The 22,301-nt window shown below is 36.1% G+C and overlaps 1 protein-coding gene across 5 annotated transcripts in view; it reads left to right on the forward strand.

Moving 5' to 3' along the window:
- Positions 1-22,301, forward strand: part of SCFD1 (sec1 family domain containing 1) — a 123,478-nt gene that overhangs the window by 9,496 nt on the left and 91,681 nt on the right. For all 5 annotated transcript variants that reach the window (XM_080643380.1, XM_080643379.1, XM_080643382.1 and 2 more), the window contains 8 exons: positions 1,373-1,461; positions 4,243-4,333; positions 9,417-9,539; positions 11,869-11,956; positions 15,974-16,063; positions 17,093-17,148; positions 19,062-19,147; positions 21,340-21,439. In XM_080643380.1, the coding sequence (XP_080499506.1) occupies positions 1,373-1,461; positions 4,243-4,333; positions 9,417-9,539; positions 11,869-11,956; positions 15,974-16,063; positions 17,093-17,148; positions 19,062-19,147; positions 21,340-21,439 (723 nt within the window). The remainder of the gene's footprint in view (positions 1-1,372; positions 1,462-4,242; positions 4,334-9,416; positions 9,540-11,868; positions 11,957-15,973; positions 16,064-17,092; positions 17,149-19,061; positions 19,148-21,339; positions 21,440-22,301) is intronic.

Genomic DNA, 22,301 nt, shown 5'->3' on the forward strand with positions numbered 1-22,301 from the left:
CCCTTTGCGTGTGTCATTTGTGGAGCTAATTCGGTGGTGCTCTGGTATGGCCTGAAGATGGCTACTGGGTGTATTGATTCTAGGGCCTCATGGGAGGGCCTCTGGTGCATGTCCAAATCAGCCAATGCCTGCCTGGCAGGGACCACCTGGTAGGACTTAGTGATCTGTGGTTGTTTGCAGCCTATACTGGACTTGGAGGTGCCTGGGAGAGGCTATGCTGCAAACCAAGGCCAACTGCCACTCATGCCAGGGACCACTTAGCAAGGGGTACAGGGCATGCTGAAGACAGCCACTGCTTGTTTGGAGTTTGTGGACTTTGAGAGATTAAAGTAAAGTCCAAAGTGTGAGGCAAGGCCGACAGCTTGTGAGGAATAGCCACTCATTGAAGTTTGGGCTGGTGCATGGGTTGGATAGGGAAAGTTTTCAGGGAATCAGTTTGAGTCCAGTTTGATGGAGACTCAAGATTTGGTGCCCACTTGCACCTGCAGGCTGGGTGGGGGTGGGCTTAGCAAAGGAACAATGGCGCCTGCTAACAGTTTGGTCCCAGAGAGAGCTGCCCCTCCAGCCCTCACCTTGAATCTAGAGAATTCAGTTCCTCTCCCTATGTCCCTAGTGCTTTTCAAGCTGCTACTCTGTGCTGGAGCCCAGAGTGGGTTTGTGAGTGAATAAGTCTGTTTCAGGCCCTTTAAGACTTCAGCACCTAGGTCTACAGCAGCAGCCCCTCCTCCAAGCCCCCTCACTTGGACACAGTCCCTGCTGGTTTCACAGCCAGATGTTTGGGGGACTATTCGTCCCGTTGTCACTGGTGCTGAGGGCTAGGACCCCTCATTCTTCAGGGAGGACCTCCACAGCCATGATATCCATCCCAATTCTTAGACTGCCACACATGGAAGTGGGACCGGCCTGTTCTGCATCTCTGCCCCTCCTACCAGTCTCAGTATGGCTTCCATTTATCCTTAGTTGTAGGAGTTCTGTTCAGCTAGTCTTCAGGTAATTCTCAAGGATGGTTGTTCTGTCATTTAGTTGTAATTTTGATGTGGTTGTGGGAGGAAGCAAGCACAGCATTTACCTACTCTGCCATCTTGACCAGAAGTCCTCTAGTATATTTTTTAACATAGAAAAAGTAGTCTGTAAGAAGAAATTTATATAATTATTAATTTATTTTAGCCTAAGTAGTAATGTTTTTAAGAATGGATTACTGCATGGATGGACATTTTAGTGAAAATGCTAGAAAATATTAAATTGGTATATGTATAAGAATTCAATATACTTGATTGATTAAAATAAAATGTATAGCAACATTGTCTTAGTATGGTCTCTCTATTGACTATTCACTGATAATGATGTTTAAAAACAACAATTTTTTTATTAGGTGCTCATTTATGACAGATTTGGCCAGGATATCATCTCTCCTCTTCTATCTGTGAAGGAGCTGAGAGACATGGGAATCACTCTGCATCTGTGAGTTTTAACATATTTTTAATAATGGCATTTGTTTTCAAATAGTTGTTAAAGACTTCTTTGGGTACCTTAAAATCATTAGGGGACATTTATAGAGAATATAATGTTAAGTTACAGTATTTTATAGAATAACATTTTTTAATCTTCTTTTATTCAACCCTTTATTTCTTTTTTTAAAAATATATTTTTATTGATTTCAGAGACGAAGGGAGAGTGAGAGAGAGAGAGAGACTAATCAATGATGAGAGAGAATCATTGATTGGCTGTCTCCTGCACGCCCCCCACTGGGGATCAAGCTCCAACCCCGGGCATATGCCCTTGACTGGAATAGAACCTGGGACCCTTCAGTCCACAGGCCAACACTCTTATTTACTGAACTAAACCAGCGAGGGCAACCCTTTACTTCTTATGTTAAAAATAAATCCTCAGTCTAAGAGTTTCTAATTTCAGAATTTAAATTTTCTCTCATATTTTTTTCTACAGATTGGTTTACCCTCTTATGTGAAGGAAAAGAACTGGTTGTCTTAAGATCTCTTCCAGCTCTGAACATTTTTTTATTTAATTTACATACACTTTTTAAATTAGTTTACCATTAATATGAAAAATTTAAGTAACTATGAAGTAATGACTTAATCACTATAGGAGGCTATCTATGCTGTCTTCTTAACTACTGAATTTATTTGATTATGTTGCTTCTTATATGTTTGATAAATTGCATGTGCCTCTTCACTCTCTTTTTTATAGAAGGATGACTACAATATTGTATATAGAAGGACACACAAAAGATTGTACATAGAGTATTGCTTATAGAAGGATGACTATAGAATATTGTAGAAATCAAATTTTATTTCTATTTCCTGATACAAGCATGGTAAAATCTTACAATGAAGAATAAAGACATTTTGTGATTTGATATATTTGAATGAAAATACTGGGCCTGGATTGTAAAAATGAAAATTATCAAGTGATAAAAATCTTTGAGTGCTTAGATGATCTCTTATGCATTCTGTTATGCAGAAAAAAAAAATTCTCTTAAAGGAAGCATTTATTTATCTTTCATTTTAAAAATACATTTGACTTTATGGTTAAATTTTTTTACTGCTTCCAAAAACTTTCAGCTTTCTGTTTTTTTTCTCTCTTGAAGAACTTCACTTTCCTTCCACTCACCTCCCCAACCCTTTTTCTATGAAAAATGGGAATAAAATTCATTTTGAATGTGCTTTAAGTTCTCTTTCAAGAAACACATTGGTAGAAGAGGTATTAAAAGTAAGGCAACTGTAGTATACTAGGTGTACCAGTTAATACAGGTTTTTTCAATAGATGGAGTTACACATATGTTGATATATATGCAATTTGATATGTATGCTATTTTGTTGTATTGACAACAAGCTTCAAAACTTCATATGTCAAGTTTTCTGAAGGTGTTAACATCAGATATTTTTACGCTTAAAAATGTCAAATTTTGTGCCAAAAAAAGAGCATTTGAGGGAAGTTTTAATTCATTACTTTATTTTGAAGAAAAGTGCTGCTGAATACTTCGGGAAGCGTATGCTGAGCATGCTCCATCTCAAGATACTTGTGAACACTGGTTTCAACGCTTTCAAAGTGATGATTTCGTTGTAAAAGACAAAGAACGTCCAGGTCAGCCGAAAAAGTTTGAAGACCAACAATTACAAGCATTATTGGATGAAGATGCGTGTCAAACTCAAAAACAACTTGCAGAAAGATTAAACGTTGCTCAGCAAACAATTTCCGATCGTTTACAAGCAATGGGAAAGATTTTAAAGGAAGGAAAATGGGTGCCACATCCATTTTCCATGAATGAAAGACATGGAAAACTGAAAAGTCATCAGTAAAATGTTCCTTCAACGGCACAAAAAAAAGTCTTTTTTGCATCCAATTGTGACTGGTGGTGAAAAGTGGGTTTATTTTGAGAATCCAAATGCACAACATCATGGGTTGATCCAGGTCAACCATCAACATCGACTGCAAGGCCAAATCGCTTCAGAAAGAAGACAATGCCCTGCATTCGGTGGGATCAGGAAGGTGTGATGTATTATGAGCTTCTAAAACCAGGGGAAACCGTTAATACTGATCGCTACCGACAACAAATCATCAAATTGAACCACGCTTTGATCGTGAAACGACCTTATGTTCCAGAAGACACAGCAAAGTAATTTTGCTTCATGATGACGCACTATCACACACTTCAAAACCAGTTAAAGACACTTTAAAAGATCTTGCCTGGGAAGTACTAACCCACCCACTGAATTCACCAGACCTTGCTCCTTCAGATGACCACTTGTTCTGATCGATGGCACACGCACTTTCTGAGCAGCATTTCAAAACATACAAAGAAGTGGAAAATTGGGTCTCTGAATGGTTTGCCTCAAAACAAGAAAAGTTCTATTGGGACTGTGTCCACAAGTTACCTGAAAGATGGGGGAAATGTGTAGCTAGCGATGGACATTACTTTGAAATAAAGCACTTTTGATGTTTCTCTTAAAATTATCGTATTTCCTTTGATTACAAAATCCGCCATTATTAACCGGTACACCTAGTAAGAAATGAAGACTAAGAGATTAGGATCTTACTATATAAATAGTAACACTGATACAAGAAGAAAGCTGGGTTAAATAAATAATTACAGCAAGAGCTTTTAGAGTACTGGTTACTGTTCTTGAACTAATGAACTCCTAGTTTGGTGAATAGTGATTTAAACTGACTTTTTAGATAAGTGACTAAGAAAAAAGTGAGTTTTATGTTCTTTATGTCTTCTAGGCTTTTGCACTCGGATCGAGATCCTATTCCAGATGTTCCTGCAGTGTATTTTGTAATGCCAACTGAAGAAAACATTGACAGAATGTGCCAGGTAACATGAGTTCTTATTTTCCTGACTCTTGAATGTGAAAACAGATTTTAAAAAAATCTAAAGATATCCATTGTGAAAAATCAGAAATTCCCTTACTCATTTCTCCACTTTGATTTTTTGAGACTATGTTCGATTTTTAAATACCAGTCTGACAGATTAAAATTATTTTTTGGCAGAAGAAAATTTTATTGATTAAGACTGAGTCTAGCTTAAAAAAAAAACAAAAAACCAGAAAACCTAACACTATAGCTTAAAAGTAGGATTTTATTTTTCTAAGATAATAATAAGCCTGGATGTCCAAGGTAGTATAGCCGCTCTATGAGGTAATCAAAGACTCAGGCTCCGTCTATCTTTCTGATCTATCATCTTTAGTTTGTAGCTTTTCATTGGCTTGCTTATTGCTTCATGGATGCAAGGTAGCAGCAACAGCTGTAAACATCACATCTTTGCTCAAGGCAGGAGGAAGGGGAGAATGGATATGCCACCCCTGGCCGTTCATTTAGATCAGGAAAGCTAAGCTTTCCCTGAAACTCCCAGAAGTCTTTAATTTATGCCTCACATGGTAGAATTAGCTTCAAAGGAGGCTGTGGAAGTTACTATTTAGGTAAGTGTATTGCTACCCTAAACAAAATCTGGATTCTTTTAGCAAGGAAGAGGGGGAAAGGGGATATTGGATAGGTAGCTAACAAATCACAAGCATCTTTATTTATTATTTACTGTTGAATGAATTTACTAATTAAATTATTGAAAATCACATATTTTGTGTCTTATTTAGTCAATGATGCCTGGCTTTCTATTTTACCCTGTTCATAAACTCAACTATGCCGTTTTTAAAAGAGGCACAATTTATCAGTCCCTTCCTATTTCCTTTTGTTACAACAGTTTTATTGAAATATAGTTCACCTACCATAAAATTCACCCATTTATAATGTACAAAGTGTACAGTTCATTGGTTTTCATTATATTCAGAGTTGTGCAACCATCATTATAATAAATTTTTAGAAAATTTTCATCTCCTTAACTGTTAGATCCTCCACCTCCACTTCCTATCCTGAGCTACTTTTTGTTTCTTAACATATGAATGGAATTATATACATGGTCTGTTGTATCTGACTTCTTTCTTTTAGCATAGTATTTTCAAAGTTCATATCGTAACATGTATCAGTACTTCCTTCCTCTTTATTATTTAATAACTAGAGGCCCGGTGCACGAAAATTTTTTACTTAGGGGGTCCCTCAGCCCTGACTGCACCCTTTTGCAGTCCAGGACCCCTTGGGGGATGTCTGACTGACGGCTTAGGCCCGCTCTCCTAAGCACTGCTGCGGAGGCGGGAGAGGCTCCAGCCACTGCCGCTGTGGTGGCCAGCCATGAGCTAGCTTCTGGCTGAGCAGCCCTCCCCCTGTGGAAGCGCACTGACCACCAGGGTGCAGCTCCTGCATTAAGCCTGTGCCCCCTGGTGGTCAGTGCACGTCATAGCAACTGGTCATTCCCAGCCATTAGGGTCAATTTGCATATTACCCTCTTATTATATAGGATAGTCCATTGAATGAGTATACCAAATTTTGTTTATCCATTAGTTGATGGGCATTTGGGCTGCTTCCACCTTTTGGCTGTTATAAACATTTGTGTATATGTCTGTATAGACATGTGTTTTCATTTCTGTTATGTCCATAAACACCTTGGAGCAGAATTGCTTGGTAAAACTGTAACTCTAAGGTTAACCTTTTGAGGAAATGTGAAACCAATTTCTCCATATCCTTGTTAGTACTTTTTATTATCTTTAGCCATCCCAATGTGTATCTCATTGTGGTTTTGATTAGCATTTCCCTGATGACTAATGATATTCAACATCGTTTAATATGCTTATTAGCCATTTGTATATCTTTGGAGAAATGTCCATTCAGATCTCTTATCTAATTTTTAATTGAGTTTTCTTTTTTTATTATACTTTAAAAAAATATATGTTTTTATTGATGACAGAAGAAGGGAGAGGGAGAGAGAGATAGAAACATCAATGAGAGAGAAGCATCAATGGGCTGCCTCCTGCATAACACCTACTGGGGATTGAGCCTGCAACCTGGGCCTGTGTTCTGACACGGAATTGAACTTGTGACTTCCTGGTGCATGGGATGTTGCTCAGCCAACTGAGTTGTCTTTTTATTGTTTTGTTGTTAAAGTACTTTACATATTTGGGATACTAGACCCTTATCGAGTATATTATTTGCAAATATTTTCTCCCATTTTGTAGGGTTTTTCACTTTCTTGATAGTATCCTTTGGAACACAATTTTTTTTTAACATATTTTATTGCTTTTTTACAGAGAGGAAGGGAGAGGGATAGAGAGTTAGAAACACCAATGAGAGAGAAACATTGATCAGCTGCCTCCTGCACACCTCCCACTGGGGATGTGCCTGCAACCAAGGTACATGCCCTTGACCGGAATCGAACCCGGGACCCTTCAGTCCGCAGGCTGACTCTCTATCCACTGAGCCAAACTGGTTAGGGCAGAACACAAAATTTTTAAATTTTGATTTTAAACTTAATTTAAATTTATTTTTTCTTTAGTTGCTTATACTTTTGATGTCATATTTAAGAAACCAGTGCCAGCCCCGGCCTGGTGACTCAGTTGGTTGGAGCATTGTTCTGTACACCAAAAAGGTTGTAGGTTCAATTCCTGGTTAGAGCACATATCCAGGTTGCGGCTTCAATCCCCAGTCAGGGTTCGTATGGGAGGCACCAATCAATATTTTTCTCTCATCGAATGTTTTTCTCTCTCTAAAGTCAATAGTCAATAAACATATCTTCAGGTGAGGATTTTAAAAAAAGGAAAGAAAGGAACCATTGCCAAATCTGTGTTTTCTTCAGATTTTTATGTATGGTATGAGGTAAGGTGTCCAACTTCATTCTTTTTCATGTGACCATCCAATTGTCCCAACATCATTTGTTGAAGAGATTATTCTTTCCCTAATGAAAGGTCAATTAACAGTAGTACATTGGTTTATTTCTGGACTCTCAGTTCCATTGACTTTTGTCTGTTCTTATGCCAGTACCACACTGTCTTGATTACTCTTGCTTTGTAACAAGTTTTGAAAGTTGGAAATTGAGTTCTTCAACTTTGAACTTTTCAATGTTATTTTGGCTTTTTGGGTCCTTGAGTTTCCATATTAATTTTAGGATTAGATTACCAATTTCTATAAAGAAGCCACCTGAGGATCTGTTAGGGATTGCCTTGAATCTGTAGATCAATTTTTAGAGTATTGCCATCTTAACAATATTAAATTTTCTGGTTTATGAACATGCAGTATCTTTCCATTCCTTTTGATCTTTCAGTAATGTTATATAGTGTATAGAATATAAGTCTTACAATTCTTTTACTAAATTTATTCTTTATATTTTTAGTGCCATTGTGAATGGAATTGTGTTTTTTTTTTTTTTATTTATTTCATTTTTGGGATTGCAAGTGTGTAGACACCCAGTTGACTTTTACATATTGAGCTTGTATCTTGCAGCCAGTCTCATCTTGTATTCTCTCTGTCGCAGCCCAGGATTCAAGCATTTGTCTAAGGAGCCCTGGTTGCTTTTTGTAGAGAACAGTATTTAGAAATTAGCGTCTGATCATTGCTACTAGGGTGTCCCAGTCCTTAGCCCTCTCAATGAACAGAGCTAAGAAATATATGTATGTACCTATACACACACTTCTATATTTATACTAGAGGCCCAGTGAACGACATTCATGCACACGTAGTGTCCCTAGGCCTGGCCGGCGATCAGGGCCAATTGGGGCCTTCTAGCTGCCAGCCAGGGCCTCCCTTCCCCAGCTGTTGGCCGGGGCTTTCCTTCATTCCGTGCCACCCCCTGATGGTAACCGCATGTCATAGCAAGAGATCGAACTCCCAGTCTCCTGGTCAAACTCCCAAGCAGACAATTTGCATATTAGGCTTTTATATATATAGATTTAATTTTATAAATCTTCCTACTTATCTTTCTAGATAGATAGATAACCTCCAAAACGGTTTCAGTTTAAAAATACAGGATGCATTCTAGCTTTTTCTTTTTCAAGTTTATAACTTCTTTCTCTGACAATAAGAAACATGGCTCTCAATATCCTCAACAGATTTACTTATTTTCTCAGTCCTCTCAGTTCTCAGTCCTTTAATGATTCTCCCAACCTTTGTAGAACTACTGCCCTGCTCAGCCACCTTCTTCACACAGGCTCCAACTCCTCAGTTTTTCACATTCCAACATCTCTGAAATCAGATGCATCTTAAAACTTATGGTGTGTTATAGCATTTTATTGCAGCATTAATTCTTTCTCAATGTTACATAAAATAATGTTGCCTGTTATGATTGACAATATCTTAGCTTTGAAAAATGTGGTTATTTTGCCTGAAATTTAAGAAGATAAGTAAATTTGCCCTGGCCACTGTGACTCAGTGGTTGGAGCGTGGGCCCTGCACACTGCAGGGTCTTGGTTTTGATTTCTGGTTTGTGTTTGAGTTCCAGGTTCTATCCCAGCCCCAGTCTGGGCTTGTGTAGGAGGCAGCTAATCAATGTGTGTCTCTCACATCAATATTCCTCTTCCTCTTCCCTCTCCAATTAGTTTTTGAGGCTTATGTCTTAATGTTCTTGTTTTTCCAAAATTTATTAGTTTTGTTAAATAGTCTAATTAACATGTTAAGCACCATGTCAGTCACTTGTGACTGACACTATACTTACCGTCCGGACCAGTCAGTCACTGGTGCCGCCAGCATATCAGTGAAATCGGATATCTTGGGCTAAACAGAAAGGAAGACAAAACAGGCTTGGCGCTTAACGTGTTAATAGAATTTCATTGATAATAATATAACTAAAATATAACTAATTATTAGTATATCTACATAGTTATGTCTGGTAACCAAGTAACCAATACTTCTTTATAACTTTGTTCTCTTAGGATACTTATTTTGATTTTCATTTTTATATAATTTGTCTCTTAAATGATATATTATCCTTCAAACCTTGCTCTTATGGTATCTAAAAGATTTTTATTTTTGATCATTCTTTATACTAGCCTGTAAGAATGAAGTATTCATTGTATTTATAGGATCTTCGGAATCAACTCTATGAATCATATTATTTAAATTTCATTTCTGCTATTTCAAGAAGTAAACTGGAAGATATTGCAAATGCAGCATTAGCAGCTAATGCAGTACCACAAGTAGCCAAGGTAAGAGATTTGGGTTGGCTGATGAAATTTTGTTAATATAAAATATAGTAATATTCTGAAACCTGTTAGTTGAAATAGATGTCTAATTTACAAAGGTCCAGAACCACCTAAGAATATTCAGACTCATTACTTTTAGAAAGAGTTCTGATAATGTAAATTATCTTCAACTTGACCTGGACAAAATAAATCAAAGAAACATACTTAATGAATTTGAAAGATAAAAAGAAGCTGAATCAATGTTTGTTTTAGGCTGGGATTAGTATAATCTTTTTAGCTCAACTTAGAAATAACTTGCCAGTTGTGTTATAAATTATACTCAAAATGTATTGACATTGTTTTATCTATAATCACTTATTTACCATAATATCGCTAGATCTTTTCTTACTTAGGAGAGAGGTTCTAAAAAAGCTATACTACATATTATAAGAAAAATGAAATTCACAGTAAGCCAGCAATTCTACATCATAGTGACAGATTCAGCTTTGTTATAAATAAAGTCTGTAAAATATATTCTTGGTTATAGCCCTGTGCTTCTTGACTTTAGATGAGACGTAAATGAAATTCTGGAGAATAATATAGTGCAAATAAAAGACTAAACAACCATGCATTTACTTCTTATTTTTCTCACTGATTTTATATAGTCTTCATTCATAGATTTAGATAATACTCTATTATTTTTGATTATTTTTTGAGGCTTATGTCTTAATGTTCTTGCTTTTCCAAAATTTATTAGTTTTATTTAAAACTAGGGGCCCAATGCACGAATTCGTGCACCTTGAAAGGAACTGTGGGCCTCGAGGCTGCGGTGGGCACAGGGGCGGGTCTCAGCCCATCCTCCACGCCTCAGCCCGGCCCCTCCCGCCACGGCCTCCCAGTCCCCTGTCTGCCGGCAGCCCCGCTTCCGCCACCACTCCCACGCGCTGACGGTGCTGGCCCCGCTCACACCCGCTGATGGCACGGAGCGATTGGAGCCGGTGCCAGCAGCAGGTGCAAGCGGAGCCAGCGCCGTCAGTGGGTGTGAGCAGCAGCTGCTGCCCCGATCACCCCTCAGGAGCAGGGGTGATGGAGAAGCCCTGAGGGGCGATCAGGGCCGGCAGCTACCACTCACACCCGCTGATGGCGCCAAGCGATCAGGGCTGGCACTGGGCACCGGCGGCAGGTGCAAGCGGCGGCTCTGGTGCCAGCAGCCAGTGCAAGCAGGGCTGTCACTGGCAGCGGGTTCTAGAGGTGCCTGCTGGCCCTGATGGCTCCTCAGGAGCAGGGGGAGGTGGAGAATCCCTGAGGGGTGATCAGGGCCAGCAGCTACTGCTCGCACCCGCTTACAGTGCCGAGCGATCGAGGCCGGCAGTGGGTGTGGGCAGCGGCTCTGGTGCTGACAGTGGGTGCAAGTGGGGCCAGCGCTGGCAGCAGGTGCGAGCGCCAGGTGGGACTGCAGTGCGTGGGAGCAAAGAATTTTCAGTAACCACCAGAGGCTTGCCCCAATGACAGCAACCGATGCCCCGCCTTGGTCTGGCGCCCCCGCTCACCTGCTCCACCATCCTGCCACTGCCGATGTTCCGTGCTCTGCCACCTGCTGCCGACCCCCGCCATGTTCTGTGCGCACCCCCTGGCAGTCAGCACATGTCATAGCGACCGGTTGTTCAGTTGTTCCGCAGTTTGGTCTATATGCATATTAGGGTTTTATATATATAGATTACAATTTTAGTTTTCTTAATTTGTCTCCTAGTTTTACTTCTGAAGAATTAGTATAATTTTCCCCTACTTATAAACATTCATGGTAGAAAAACATGACTTTATTAGGGAAGCGAGGTTAAACTGACTATAAAAATTTTAATTGTGCTTTTTCTTCAAAATTGATATCCATTTCCATCCCAACCATAATTTTTTGAAAAAATTTGTCTTCATAAATTTTGTTTTCTGAAAATATTATTCTCCTCCTTGATAATTTATTGCTTAAAGGCTTTTATTTTTTTGTTTGTTTGTTTTATTGATTTGAGAAAGGGAGAGAGAAACACATCATTTGTTTTTCCACTTATTTTTTCCCCCACTTATTCATTGTTTGATTCTTGTATGTTCCCTAACCAAGAATCAAACCTGCAACCTTGGTATATCGGAACCATGCTCTAAAATAAGCCAGAGCTAAAGGGTTTATTTTTGTTTTTGTGGGGTTTTTTATAAAGTTTATTCTTGCCCAGTTAGGCAATCTGTTACATAGTATGATTTTTAGCTATTGAATAAAATTGTAATTTTTGCCATTCGTATATTAAATCAAACTAAATGTGCTTTATTGTAAAATTGACTTGTAAACCTTTGTTTTGTTTGTTTCTAGGTTTTTGATCAGTATCTCAATTTTATTACTTTGGAAGATGATATGTTTGTTTTATGTAATCAAAATAAGGAGCTTGTTTCATATCGTGGTATGTAAACATAGGAATATTGAATTCATTGTTAACAAAATGAATGGTGTACTGTAAAAAAAAAAATGAACTTGTTTAGTGCAGTCCAAAACCAGCTTTGTTTACAGCTATAGAGCTCAATAAGATTTTTAAAAGCATGCAAAGAACACAGGTGTCATACTGAATTCGGTTACATATAAACAAAATTTATTTAATAAACCTGTTTTGTAAGCTCAGTGAAGTATCAGTTTTTTTTACCTTTTAGGTGCTGCACAACAACTTGCATGAAAGGTTCACTCATGGCAAGTAAGACAGTATTTTCAGTAGTAAGATTCAATTAATTCTTTAGTATTTTAACCCTTGGACAAGAACAAGTTACTCCTCTGTGCTTCAGTTCCTTATCTGTAAAATGGGGATAATACTACTACCTACCTCAGAGAGTTTTTGTGGGCATTAAGTAGATTAGTGTAAAATGCCCAGAAAAGTCTGCACATGGTATGCACTCAGGAAAAGTTGGCTAATATTGCTGTTTGTCAAGATCAGACAACCACAAGGAGTCAGCAGCTTCTAAATACTGTTATGGAATGAAGTGCCTTTCTCAAATATAGGTTGTTAAACTTAGCAGTAGTGAGATTGAGTATTGGTTTCGAAGCAGATGCTGTCTAACCACCTCTAGAGTTTGCTTCCCAATTTTGATAAACTGACCATTCCTAGGATGTAGATTAAAATTAACAGACATTCATACACACACACACTACAGTATATTATCTGTGTTTCTTTGTTGATTTTTTTTGTAAGAACACTTAACATGAGATCTACTTTCTTAACATTTTAAAGTGTACAGTATTGTTGACTATAGGTACAGTGTTGTATAGCATATTTTTATAACACATGTTGTTTAACTGAAATTTAATGTCCATTGATTAGTTATGTCAAATATTTTTAAGAAAATTGCAGACTGTAGAAGATGTCATTAGCCAATTCAGTGAAATAATCATTAATTTGCTACTTAAGGATTGAGATGTTTGATGATGATTAGAATTTCAGTGGCTCTTAAGTGGAAAATATGTTCCCACTTAAGGGAGCACTTGGAAATATGTAAGTGCCAGTTGTCACAACTGGGTGGGCTGCTGCTAGCAGGGATTAGATGTTCTGCATTGTGTAAACCATGCTCACACAAAATTGTTCTGCCCAAAATGTCAGTGGTGCCCTATTATGAAACACCAGACCAAATGATAAGCTACCTAAAAGAAGAGAATATGAATATTTTGGTTTCATTGAGCTCCTTGATATAGTTTTAAAAAATAATTAAACAGCATTCCTACGCTTGATCTTAGCCAAAAGCTCAAAAGCGATAAACAACACTCCTAAAAGGATATACTTGTTGAATTGCCCATGTAAGAGATTTTTGATAGTAGTTATTTACAGAAATTTATTCACAGTTAATTGAGTTATAAATTAATTAACTAAAGTTACATGATTAATACCTAGTTTCCCTTAAGTCTTTAAGCTAAACTTATAAATGTTGACACGTTATTTGTATATCTGGTTACATAAAAACAAGCACCTTTACTTTTATCAATTAACTTAAACTGAACAACTAAATTCTAATCAGTCCTATTTAACAACTTATTTAGCTTAGTTTGTTAAATTTCCTTAAACAGTTCAAATTGCCTTTATAAATTCACTATATTAAATTTTATTTTTGAGTACTTCAGATACCAGACTAGGCAAATTTATAAATCTAACAAGCACAATCTACCCAAATATTTAAATAATTTTAAAAATATTTAAATTCATAATGAGTCTAAGTTCATTATACATTCAAGTACTTGTAAATTTAATTTTCTTACACTGCCTCTCAATTTTAAAAAGCACAAGTCTGAAATTATTAATAAATTTGAAATATAAATTTAATTTACTTAAGTACAGTCACATCTTAAACTGCTTATATTCTAAATAGTATAGTTATTATAATAATTCTAGGTTGCTTCATAAAGCACTTTACAATATAAGCTCATTTATTCCTTAGAATAACTGTGAAGTAGGTATTATTATTTTCATTTTCAAATGAAGAAACTGAGTCTCAGATGTTAAGGAAGTTAATAAGGAAATAGCAGAACCAGGTTACTAAGCCCAGGCACTTACTCCAAGGACAGCACTCTTAACCATTATGTAATTACTAGAGGCCCAGTGCATGAAATTCGAGCACGGGTAGGGTCCCTAGGCCTGGCTGGCGATCAGGGCTGATCAGGGCCTTCTGGCTGCTCGCCGGGGTCTTCCTTCATTCCGCACCGCCCCCTGGTGGTCAGTGCACATCATAGCGCGAGTGATCGAACTCCCAAGGGGACACTTTGCATATTAGCCTTTTATATATATACATGTGCCAAATCCTCTCACACAATACAAGTGCTTTAACTGATCTTAAGCAGATTATTCCAAACATAAATAAAATATACTAATGCCATGGATTTGATTATCTGCTTTCTGTGGGTTGAGAATTTATCTTATAAAGGAGGCAGATTTATATCTCAGTGAGACTCAAGCTACTATCTCAGACAAACCAGATTGTTATCACAAGTGAGTTGATGCTATCAATGGAAAGGTTTTTGACTATTCAGGTCAGTTCTTAGAGTGTGGGATTAGGGTATAGGACCAAAGGACTGGAAGCTTCCATGTAGATTTTTACCTGTATAAGTTATTAACAGAATGAACTGAGTGTTTTCCTAGATTGGTGTCCCTTGGTTTACATAATTCACAATTTACCCTTATGCCATTTCTATCATCAATTTAGATAGATGGCAGTCTGCACCAAGTAGTAGCATATTTTTTTCATACAGATTCTGTATTGCCTGGCTCAGTTCTTTATTATTTTTATGTTCTTTGCATGGACAAAGTATTTCTTTACATATCTTGATATATCCAGTTCAATTCTGTTTTCCTTTCATGTTAATCACAAGTAATATTAAATTTAATAATTTTTCACATTCAGGATGTTTAGAAATTAAAAATAATATATAGATCATATTTTAGTGTAATCTTTTAACAAATAGTTACTTGTCAGACACTGGGCCTAGTTATTGTGTGAAATAGGAAGATGAATAAAGTCAAATCTTTGACTGTCAAGGACAGACTTCACAACAATGTTTCTGAAAATATAGCCCCAAGAATCATCTAAGGTGCTTGTCAAAGTTGCATATTTCTTAGAATTATTTCAAATCTATTGAATTGAATCTCTAGGGGGAAGGACCAAGAATCTCTAGTTTTTAATAGCTTTCATAGAAATTTCTTTCTCTTCCATATTCCTAGAGAGATTCTTATACTCACTAAAGTTTGGGAACCACTTATGTACCATCTAGTAGATAGAAAAGAATTTAATATAACTCAACATAATAAAAAGAAAATGATACATGAAGTTGGTCTTATCATAATTGATTTGCATTATTTTTTTCTGGCAGTAGTTTAAGATCAAGAGTTTTCTTTAGGCCATCTAGTGCTTGTGACTAAAACTATGGAATACAATATTTATTTTTCTATTACTCTGGCAAAAACTTAGTGTATTTTATGTGGTGGCTTTTTTCTTATTACTGCTCTGATATTGATACTACTTACTACTGATACCAAGGTGGGATTTTTTTAAGGCAGTATAATTTTTTTAAAAATATATTTTTATTGATTTCAGAGAGGAAGGGAGAGAGATAGAAACATCAACGATGAGAGAGAATCATTGATTGGCTGCCTCTGGCACGCCCCCCACTAGGGACTGAGCCCGCAACCCAGGCATGTACTGGAATTGAACCTGAGGCCTTTCTGTCTGCAGGCCGACGCTCTATCCACTGAGCCAAACCAGCCAGGGCTAAGGTAGTATAATTTTTAATGGATACCTATAAAGTTTAAGCATAAAAAATTTTACTTATTTGAGTATTACATGTTATTAAACTGAGTATTGATTAGGAGTTTAATAATAATTTTAAGAGTTTAATAAAATAAGGCATATAATTTGGTCTCTTTATTTCTCCTTTACTTGTGTCATTTTAGCTATTAACAGGCCAGATATCACAGACACTGAAATGGAAACTGTTATGGATACTATTGTTGACAGCCTCTTCTGCTTTTTTGTTACACTGGGTAAGTTTTCAAGTATTTCTGGTTATTTCTTCAAAGTAAATTATTTAACAACTCATTTTAATCTGTTACACTATAATATTCTGTTTTTGTTTTTTAAACACTCCACTTATGCACTTATTTAAACTATTTGTAGAAAATTACCTGAAAGAATCCATATCTAATTCTTAGTGGGGATTATTTTAGTGTATTGGAATCAAGAGAGTTAACATTATACATGGCTAAAATTGGAATGTTTTTCTTATATGTGTGAATAACTTGCCATCAGACCAAAACAAATTTTAAAAATTTGCTAATAGTCCAGTTTTTACTTCTGCAGTTGACTGAGCATGCTTTGTATAGAATCTAAAATGCAACAATTTCAGCATATAAAAAATACAATGTTCTACGTTTGTTTTATGAACTTCTCAGTGCAATTGTTTTTATTTCATTTTAGAATTTTTTGCCTTTGAAAAATGTGGAATAATAAAGAAATTAAGAAGTCTAATAAGTTGATAATTTTTAGGAGCATTTAAAATTATGTGAAGAGGTGTTTTCTATTATCTTTTAAATTAGTATTTCAAAAAGATTGTAATTCTTTATGGTTACAATCTTTGTAATATAAGTAAATTTGTAATATAAGTAACGTAATTTGTAATATAAGTAAAAAATAATAATACAAAACTGCTAAATTATCTTCATTCTTTTCCTTTAAGTGAAATTAAAGTGAATCTTGTGAGTAGAGAGTAAACTAACTTTTTGAAACTGCCTATAGGGTGTTAAAATGCTGATGTAGGGAATTCATTGAAAAAAATCTGGTCACATTGATTGCCCAACACTATATAACAATAGTCTTTCTGACTCCCTAATGTTTTCTTTGTAATTGGGAAGGTCCATTTTGCTTTTACTCTTCAGATTATAAATCCTTTTATGTTTATAGCCTAAAATTATATACATGTATTATATGTTATTTTTTAATGCTAATAAATTTTGTAAGTATCCATTTTAATTATTAAGAGTGGAAATAATTGCTAACATCTATTGTTAAAATAGGTGCTGTTCCTATAATCAGATGTTCAAGAGGAACAGCAGCAGAAATGGTAGCAGTGGTGAGTTTATGCAAATATCCATTGGGAATAAATAATACTGCATCACCTATTTTCCATAAATACCTCAAATGTTTTTGTTAATTTTAAGAATATGATTGCTATGAGTTACATATTAAGTACCTAAAGCAAATATTTTTGTAACATTGGGATTCCACCAAAAATAAAAGTAATCATTGTGTACTTCTATGTAATGGAGTAAGATGATTTACTTCAATGTGCTATTCTAGCCCTATTATTTGAAAAACTAAAGGCCCGGTGCACGAAAAATCATGCACTCTTGGGGGGTGCGGGGGGGAGTGTCCCTCAGCCCAGCCTGTGCCTTCTTGCAGTCTGGGACTGCCTCGGGGGATGTCCATCTGCTGGCTTAGGCATGCTCCCCGGGGAATCGGGCCTAAATTGGCAGTCAGACATCCTCTGGCAGCCCGGGAGCCCACGGGGGGTGTCCGACTAACGGCTTAGGCCTGCTCCTGCGCTTCCCCACAGGGAGTGGGCCTAAGCCGTTAGCCAGACTTCCTTAGCATCACTGTGAGCCCAGCTTCTGGCAGAGTGGCGCTCCCCTGTGGAAGTGCACTGACCACCAGGGGGCAGCTCCTGGGTTGAGCATCTGCCCCCTGGTGGTCAGTGTTCGTCCGTGACGGGTCGTTCCGGTCATTCCACCAGTAGGGTCAATTTGCATATTATCCTTTTATTATATAGGATAGGATGGGAAACTTTTCATTGTTTTTTTTTTGTTGTTGTTGTTTGCTTTTTTTTGTTTTTTGTTTTAACAGAGAAGAAGGGAGAGAGATAGAGAAATAGAAACATCGATGAGAGAGAAACATCATCGATCACCTGCCTCCTGCACACCTCCTACTGGGGAACAAGCCTGCAACCCAGGCATGTGCCCTGCCTGGGAATCAAACCATTAACCTCTTGGTTTATGGGCTGAAGCTCAACCACTAAGCCACACCGGTCAAACTAACCCTATTTTTTTTTTTTTTTTTACTTACATATATATTCCTCATTCAGCCTTTTCTTTTTTTTCAGCCTTATTTTTCCAAATAGTATTTTATACCTATTTGATCCCACAAACTGTTTAATGTTTAACTTTATTTAGCAAATATTTATTAACAATCATACCATTTTAAAAATGGTGAGGTGCGTTTTGCTACAACATTGGAATAAAATAATCAATATAAATTGAGCACTCAAAATTTGCTTTAAAGATTAAAAAGTAAATAAGGACTTAGAAAAATTACTGAAAAGGAAAGAGGGTAGATGACGTTTTTTAGTTTTATAAACCCAGATCAGTAGTCAGCAAACTGCAGCTCGCGAGCCACATGCGGCTCTTTGGCCCTTTGAGTGTGGCTCTTCCACAAAATACCACGGCCTGGGCAAGTCTATTTTGAAGAAGTGGCGTTAGAAGAAGTTTAAGTTTAAAAAATTAGGCTCTCAAAAGAAATTTCAATCGTTGTACTGTTGATATTTGGCTCTGTTGACTAATGAGTTTGCCGACCACTGGCCCAGATAAATCAATGACTGGTGGAGGGCTGCTTTCTTTTACATATTTCATTTCTATTCTGGAGCCTCTTGTAGCCTCCACTATATAGTCACCTTCCGTGGTGCAACAGAGTCATGCTTGAGCTGAAAAGGTGGGTCATTACTGCAAAGCGTTTTCTGTACTTAAAAGTATAAATAGTCAAGGAAAAGTGATTGTTTATGAAATCAGGTCTGAGTCACAGTAGAAGAGGCATTGGTCTTTTCAAGTCCAAATTATGATGATATTGAATAGTGAAGAAGCTAAAATATTTAAGATATTAGAATTGCTATTTTATAAAGAAATTCCAAGTTTCTTAGTTATGACACTAACAATACAGTATATATTACAGTTCAGTGAAACTGTTAAGAGTAAATATAAAATTTGCTTTTTTCAGAAACTAGACAAAAAACTTCGGGAAAATCTAAGAGATGCAAGGAACAGTCTTTTTACAGGTGACACACTTGGAGCTGGCCAATTCAGGTATTATTTTAGTTAATTATACTTACAGGATTTGAAAATGAAACATTTATAGTTTTGGGGGTTTTCTTACCTGAGAAAATACTCTTATAGTTGAAATTTGTTTCTTTTTAAAAATGAGGTAACCAGGATCAGGGTTTTGACTCAAACTGTTTTTGAAATACAAATGAAATATTTAATTTACTTTCTTTTGTTAGAAATTTTTGTTTTGCATTTTTATCATCTGTTGGAGAAATTTTTCCATTTCTATGACTTTGAAGGTCAGAAGCCATTTCCTTAAATTCTCAGTTAGCTTCTTGGTAATGAAAACAAGTGAAAAACTTGTGAAGCTTTTATCTATTTCTCCCTATTAACTAGTTTTCATTTTTATATTGAAATACTAATAGCTTAAACTAATAAAGTGTTTTTGTCTTTGTTAGCATATCTAGCATGAGTAGATAATGTCAAAGTTACTGGCTGCTCAATTATTGCATTTTGCAATAGGGTAACATTTGATTACTAAACATGGATGATACTGGAGTGAAGAACTAAAGAAATTCATACAAATGAATTTATTTCAAGGGAAGAATACTCAAATATTCTTAAATATTTTTCACATTGTTTCTCATTAAGTGGAGCAGAAACATCAAATTCTCACTTGTTTATTGCAACAGAAGCAATCACTGTGTTGTCATACCCTATTTAATAGTTCCTTTTTATAGTGCCAATATAAAGATACTTTTTTATTTATTTTTTAAAAATATATTTCATTGATTTTTTACAGAAAGGAAGGGAGAGGGACAGAGAATTAGAAACATCAATGAGAGAGAAACATCGATCAGCTGCCTCCTGCACACCCCCTACTGGGGATGTGCCCGCAACCAAGGTACATGCCCTTGACCGGAATCGAACCTGGGACCCTTCAGTCCGCAGGCAGGCACTCTGTCCACTGAGCCAAACCAGTTAGGGCTATAAAGACACTTTTATTTGAATAATTTTTTAAAAATTTACTTCATTATAATATAGTTGTCTTATTTTTAATTTGTTAGATGCATTTCTAAATTATTTTAATTAGTGATCAGCAGCCTTGAGGGACTGTTGTTAAATACATTTGAATCCAGTTAATTGTGGGCTAATTTTTCTCAATGGGAACTTGGTAATATCTGGAGAAATATTTGGTTGTCACAACTAGGAATCTACTGGGCTGTGATATAGGATGCTGCCAAACATCCTACAGTGTATAGGACCCTTCATAATGAGGAATTATCCAGCCCTAAATGTCAGTAATGCTGAGTTAAGAAACCCTGCCCTAGGCTATCCTTCCTTGCTTTCCTTCCACCTAGCTCTGGAGTTGTAAATGGTAGTAAGTGGTAAGGGTGCCACTTCTAATTTTTATTACTAGTCTTATATTCAGGGAGAGTTCACTGTCTTGCACCCAGTAGGGTGGAGTGAGTTAACTATAATGGTCAGAGGTCTCTTGCAGAACAAAATATATATAGTTAATATAATCAGATAGCAATAACTTCTGAAAATGAACATGTATTTCTGATACAGTAGTGCCTTTAAAGCAAAGCTCTACAAGTTTTGAAGACACATGGTAACCAAATGCCTTTTTCTTTAAGTATAGTCTATTTCGCATCTAAATTGTAATAATGGAGTAAAACAACATATGAAGTGACTTGTAAGTGAATAATTATATAATTAGGTACCATTGTGGCATGATGTTTTAGTTTTATGCAATTATAATGTGATACGGTTTTATGAGACTTCTCTAAAGTCTGCTTTTTAAATTTATGTTTACAGGAAAAAAATTATAATTTGCAATTGATAAAACTGTCAAACATTTGTGTAAATTTATAAGATTCTAACAATGGCCTTTCCTTTTTTAAAAAAATATGAAATATAAATCTGGTTAGAAGTGACTTACTCTTTTTTTGATAACTGTAATAATTATTCTGTAAAAGCATTTGTATAGATTTTTTTCCTTTAAAAAGTACCTAAGTAAGACATAATCCAGCATTTTACATAGACTCTCAGTAGTCCAAAGCATTACTTTACTTGACTGACTGAACTAGAAAAATTTTTAAAAAGCAAAGTATTATGGAATGCCATACTTTTTGTTCATATCAAAATGACATATACTGAAAAGTATTAGAAAAATTTAGATGTATACACTGGCATCAAGATTTATATAATTGTTTTTAATATATTTACAGCTTCCAAAGGCCTTTATTAGTCCTTGTTGACAGAAACATAGATTTGGCAACTCCTTTACACCATACTTGGACATATCAAGCATTGGTGCATGATGTACTGGTAAGAAGCTAAATATACCCCTTTTTACTAAGATGTAACGTTAGTGAGTCCCTTTATTTAAAATTAACATCATGGCTTCATAAATACACATGATAATGAAGGAGCTAAGAAATATGGACAAAAAGAGTGATAGGCTTTGGTATCATTGGATGCTGGAGAACAGTGAAGTTCCAAACTTAAGATCTTTAAATTGTAAGATAAATCAATGGTATTTTGGTCATAATGGGAAAAACGAAATGGAGGAAAATGAATTACTTTTTTGTTTTAAATACTGAGTAAGTAAATAAATATGTTCTTAGGGAGAAAAGCTGTAATTTCTCCATTTTTCTGGGAGTCAGTTAAGCTTCATTTTATGATAAAAATAAGCATATTACACCATGTTTTTCTGAAGTAATTCCACATATGTAATCTCATGCTTAAAAGAAAAGCCTGCATTATTTATCTACGTGTTATGTATGGCAGGTGATATACAGAGATAAATAAAACACAGTCCCAATCTTCAAAGGCAGTGGGAAGAAAATATGTACGCATATAATTTCTGTACAAGACACTATGTAGTAGGGCCAGAACATTTTCCATTTAAAAGCAAATTGAGACACAGAAGTTAAAGAATTTGAACCTATATCATTGCCTCTGTTGAGACTATAATTCTAATTTACTAACTCCTATCTGGCCTCTGTGGATTATAGTATAAAGTTGTGTCATTATTGCAAAGATTGCCTGAAATGTCATGTATTAAAGGAAATGAAAGACATGCAGTAAATGATTTGGACTTAATAGTTTATTTCTTTAAAACCCAGATTTAGCTGTAAAGTATTTCTTTAAATTAGATTTCAGGATTACTAATGGAAATTGGCAGTTC

The sequence above is a fragment of the Plecotus auritus genome (assembly GCF_963455305.1).
Source record: "Plecotus auritus genome assembly, chromosome: 1".
Lineage (NCBI taxonomy): Eukaryota > Metazoa > Chordata > Mammalia > Chiroptera > Vespertilionidae > Plecotus > Plecotus auritus.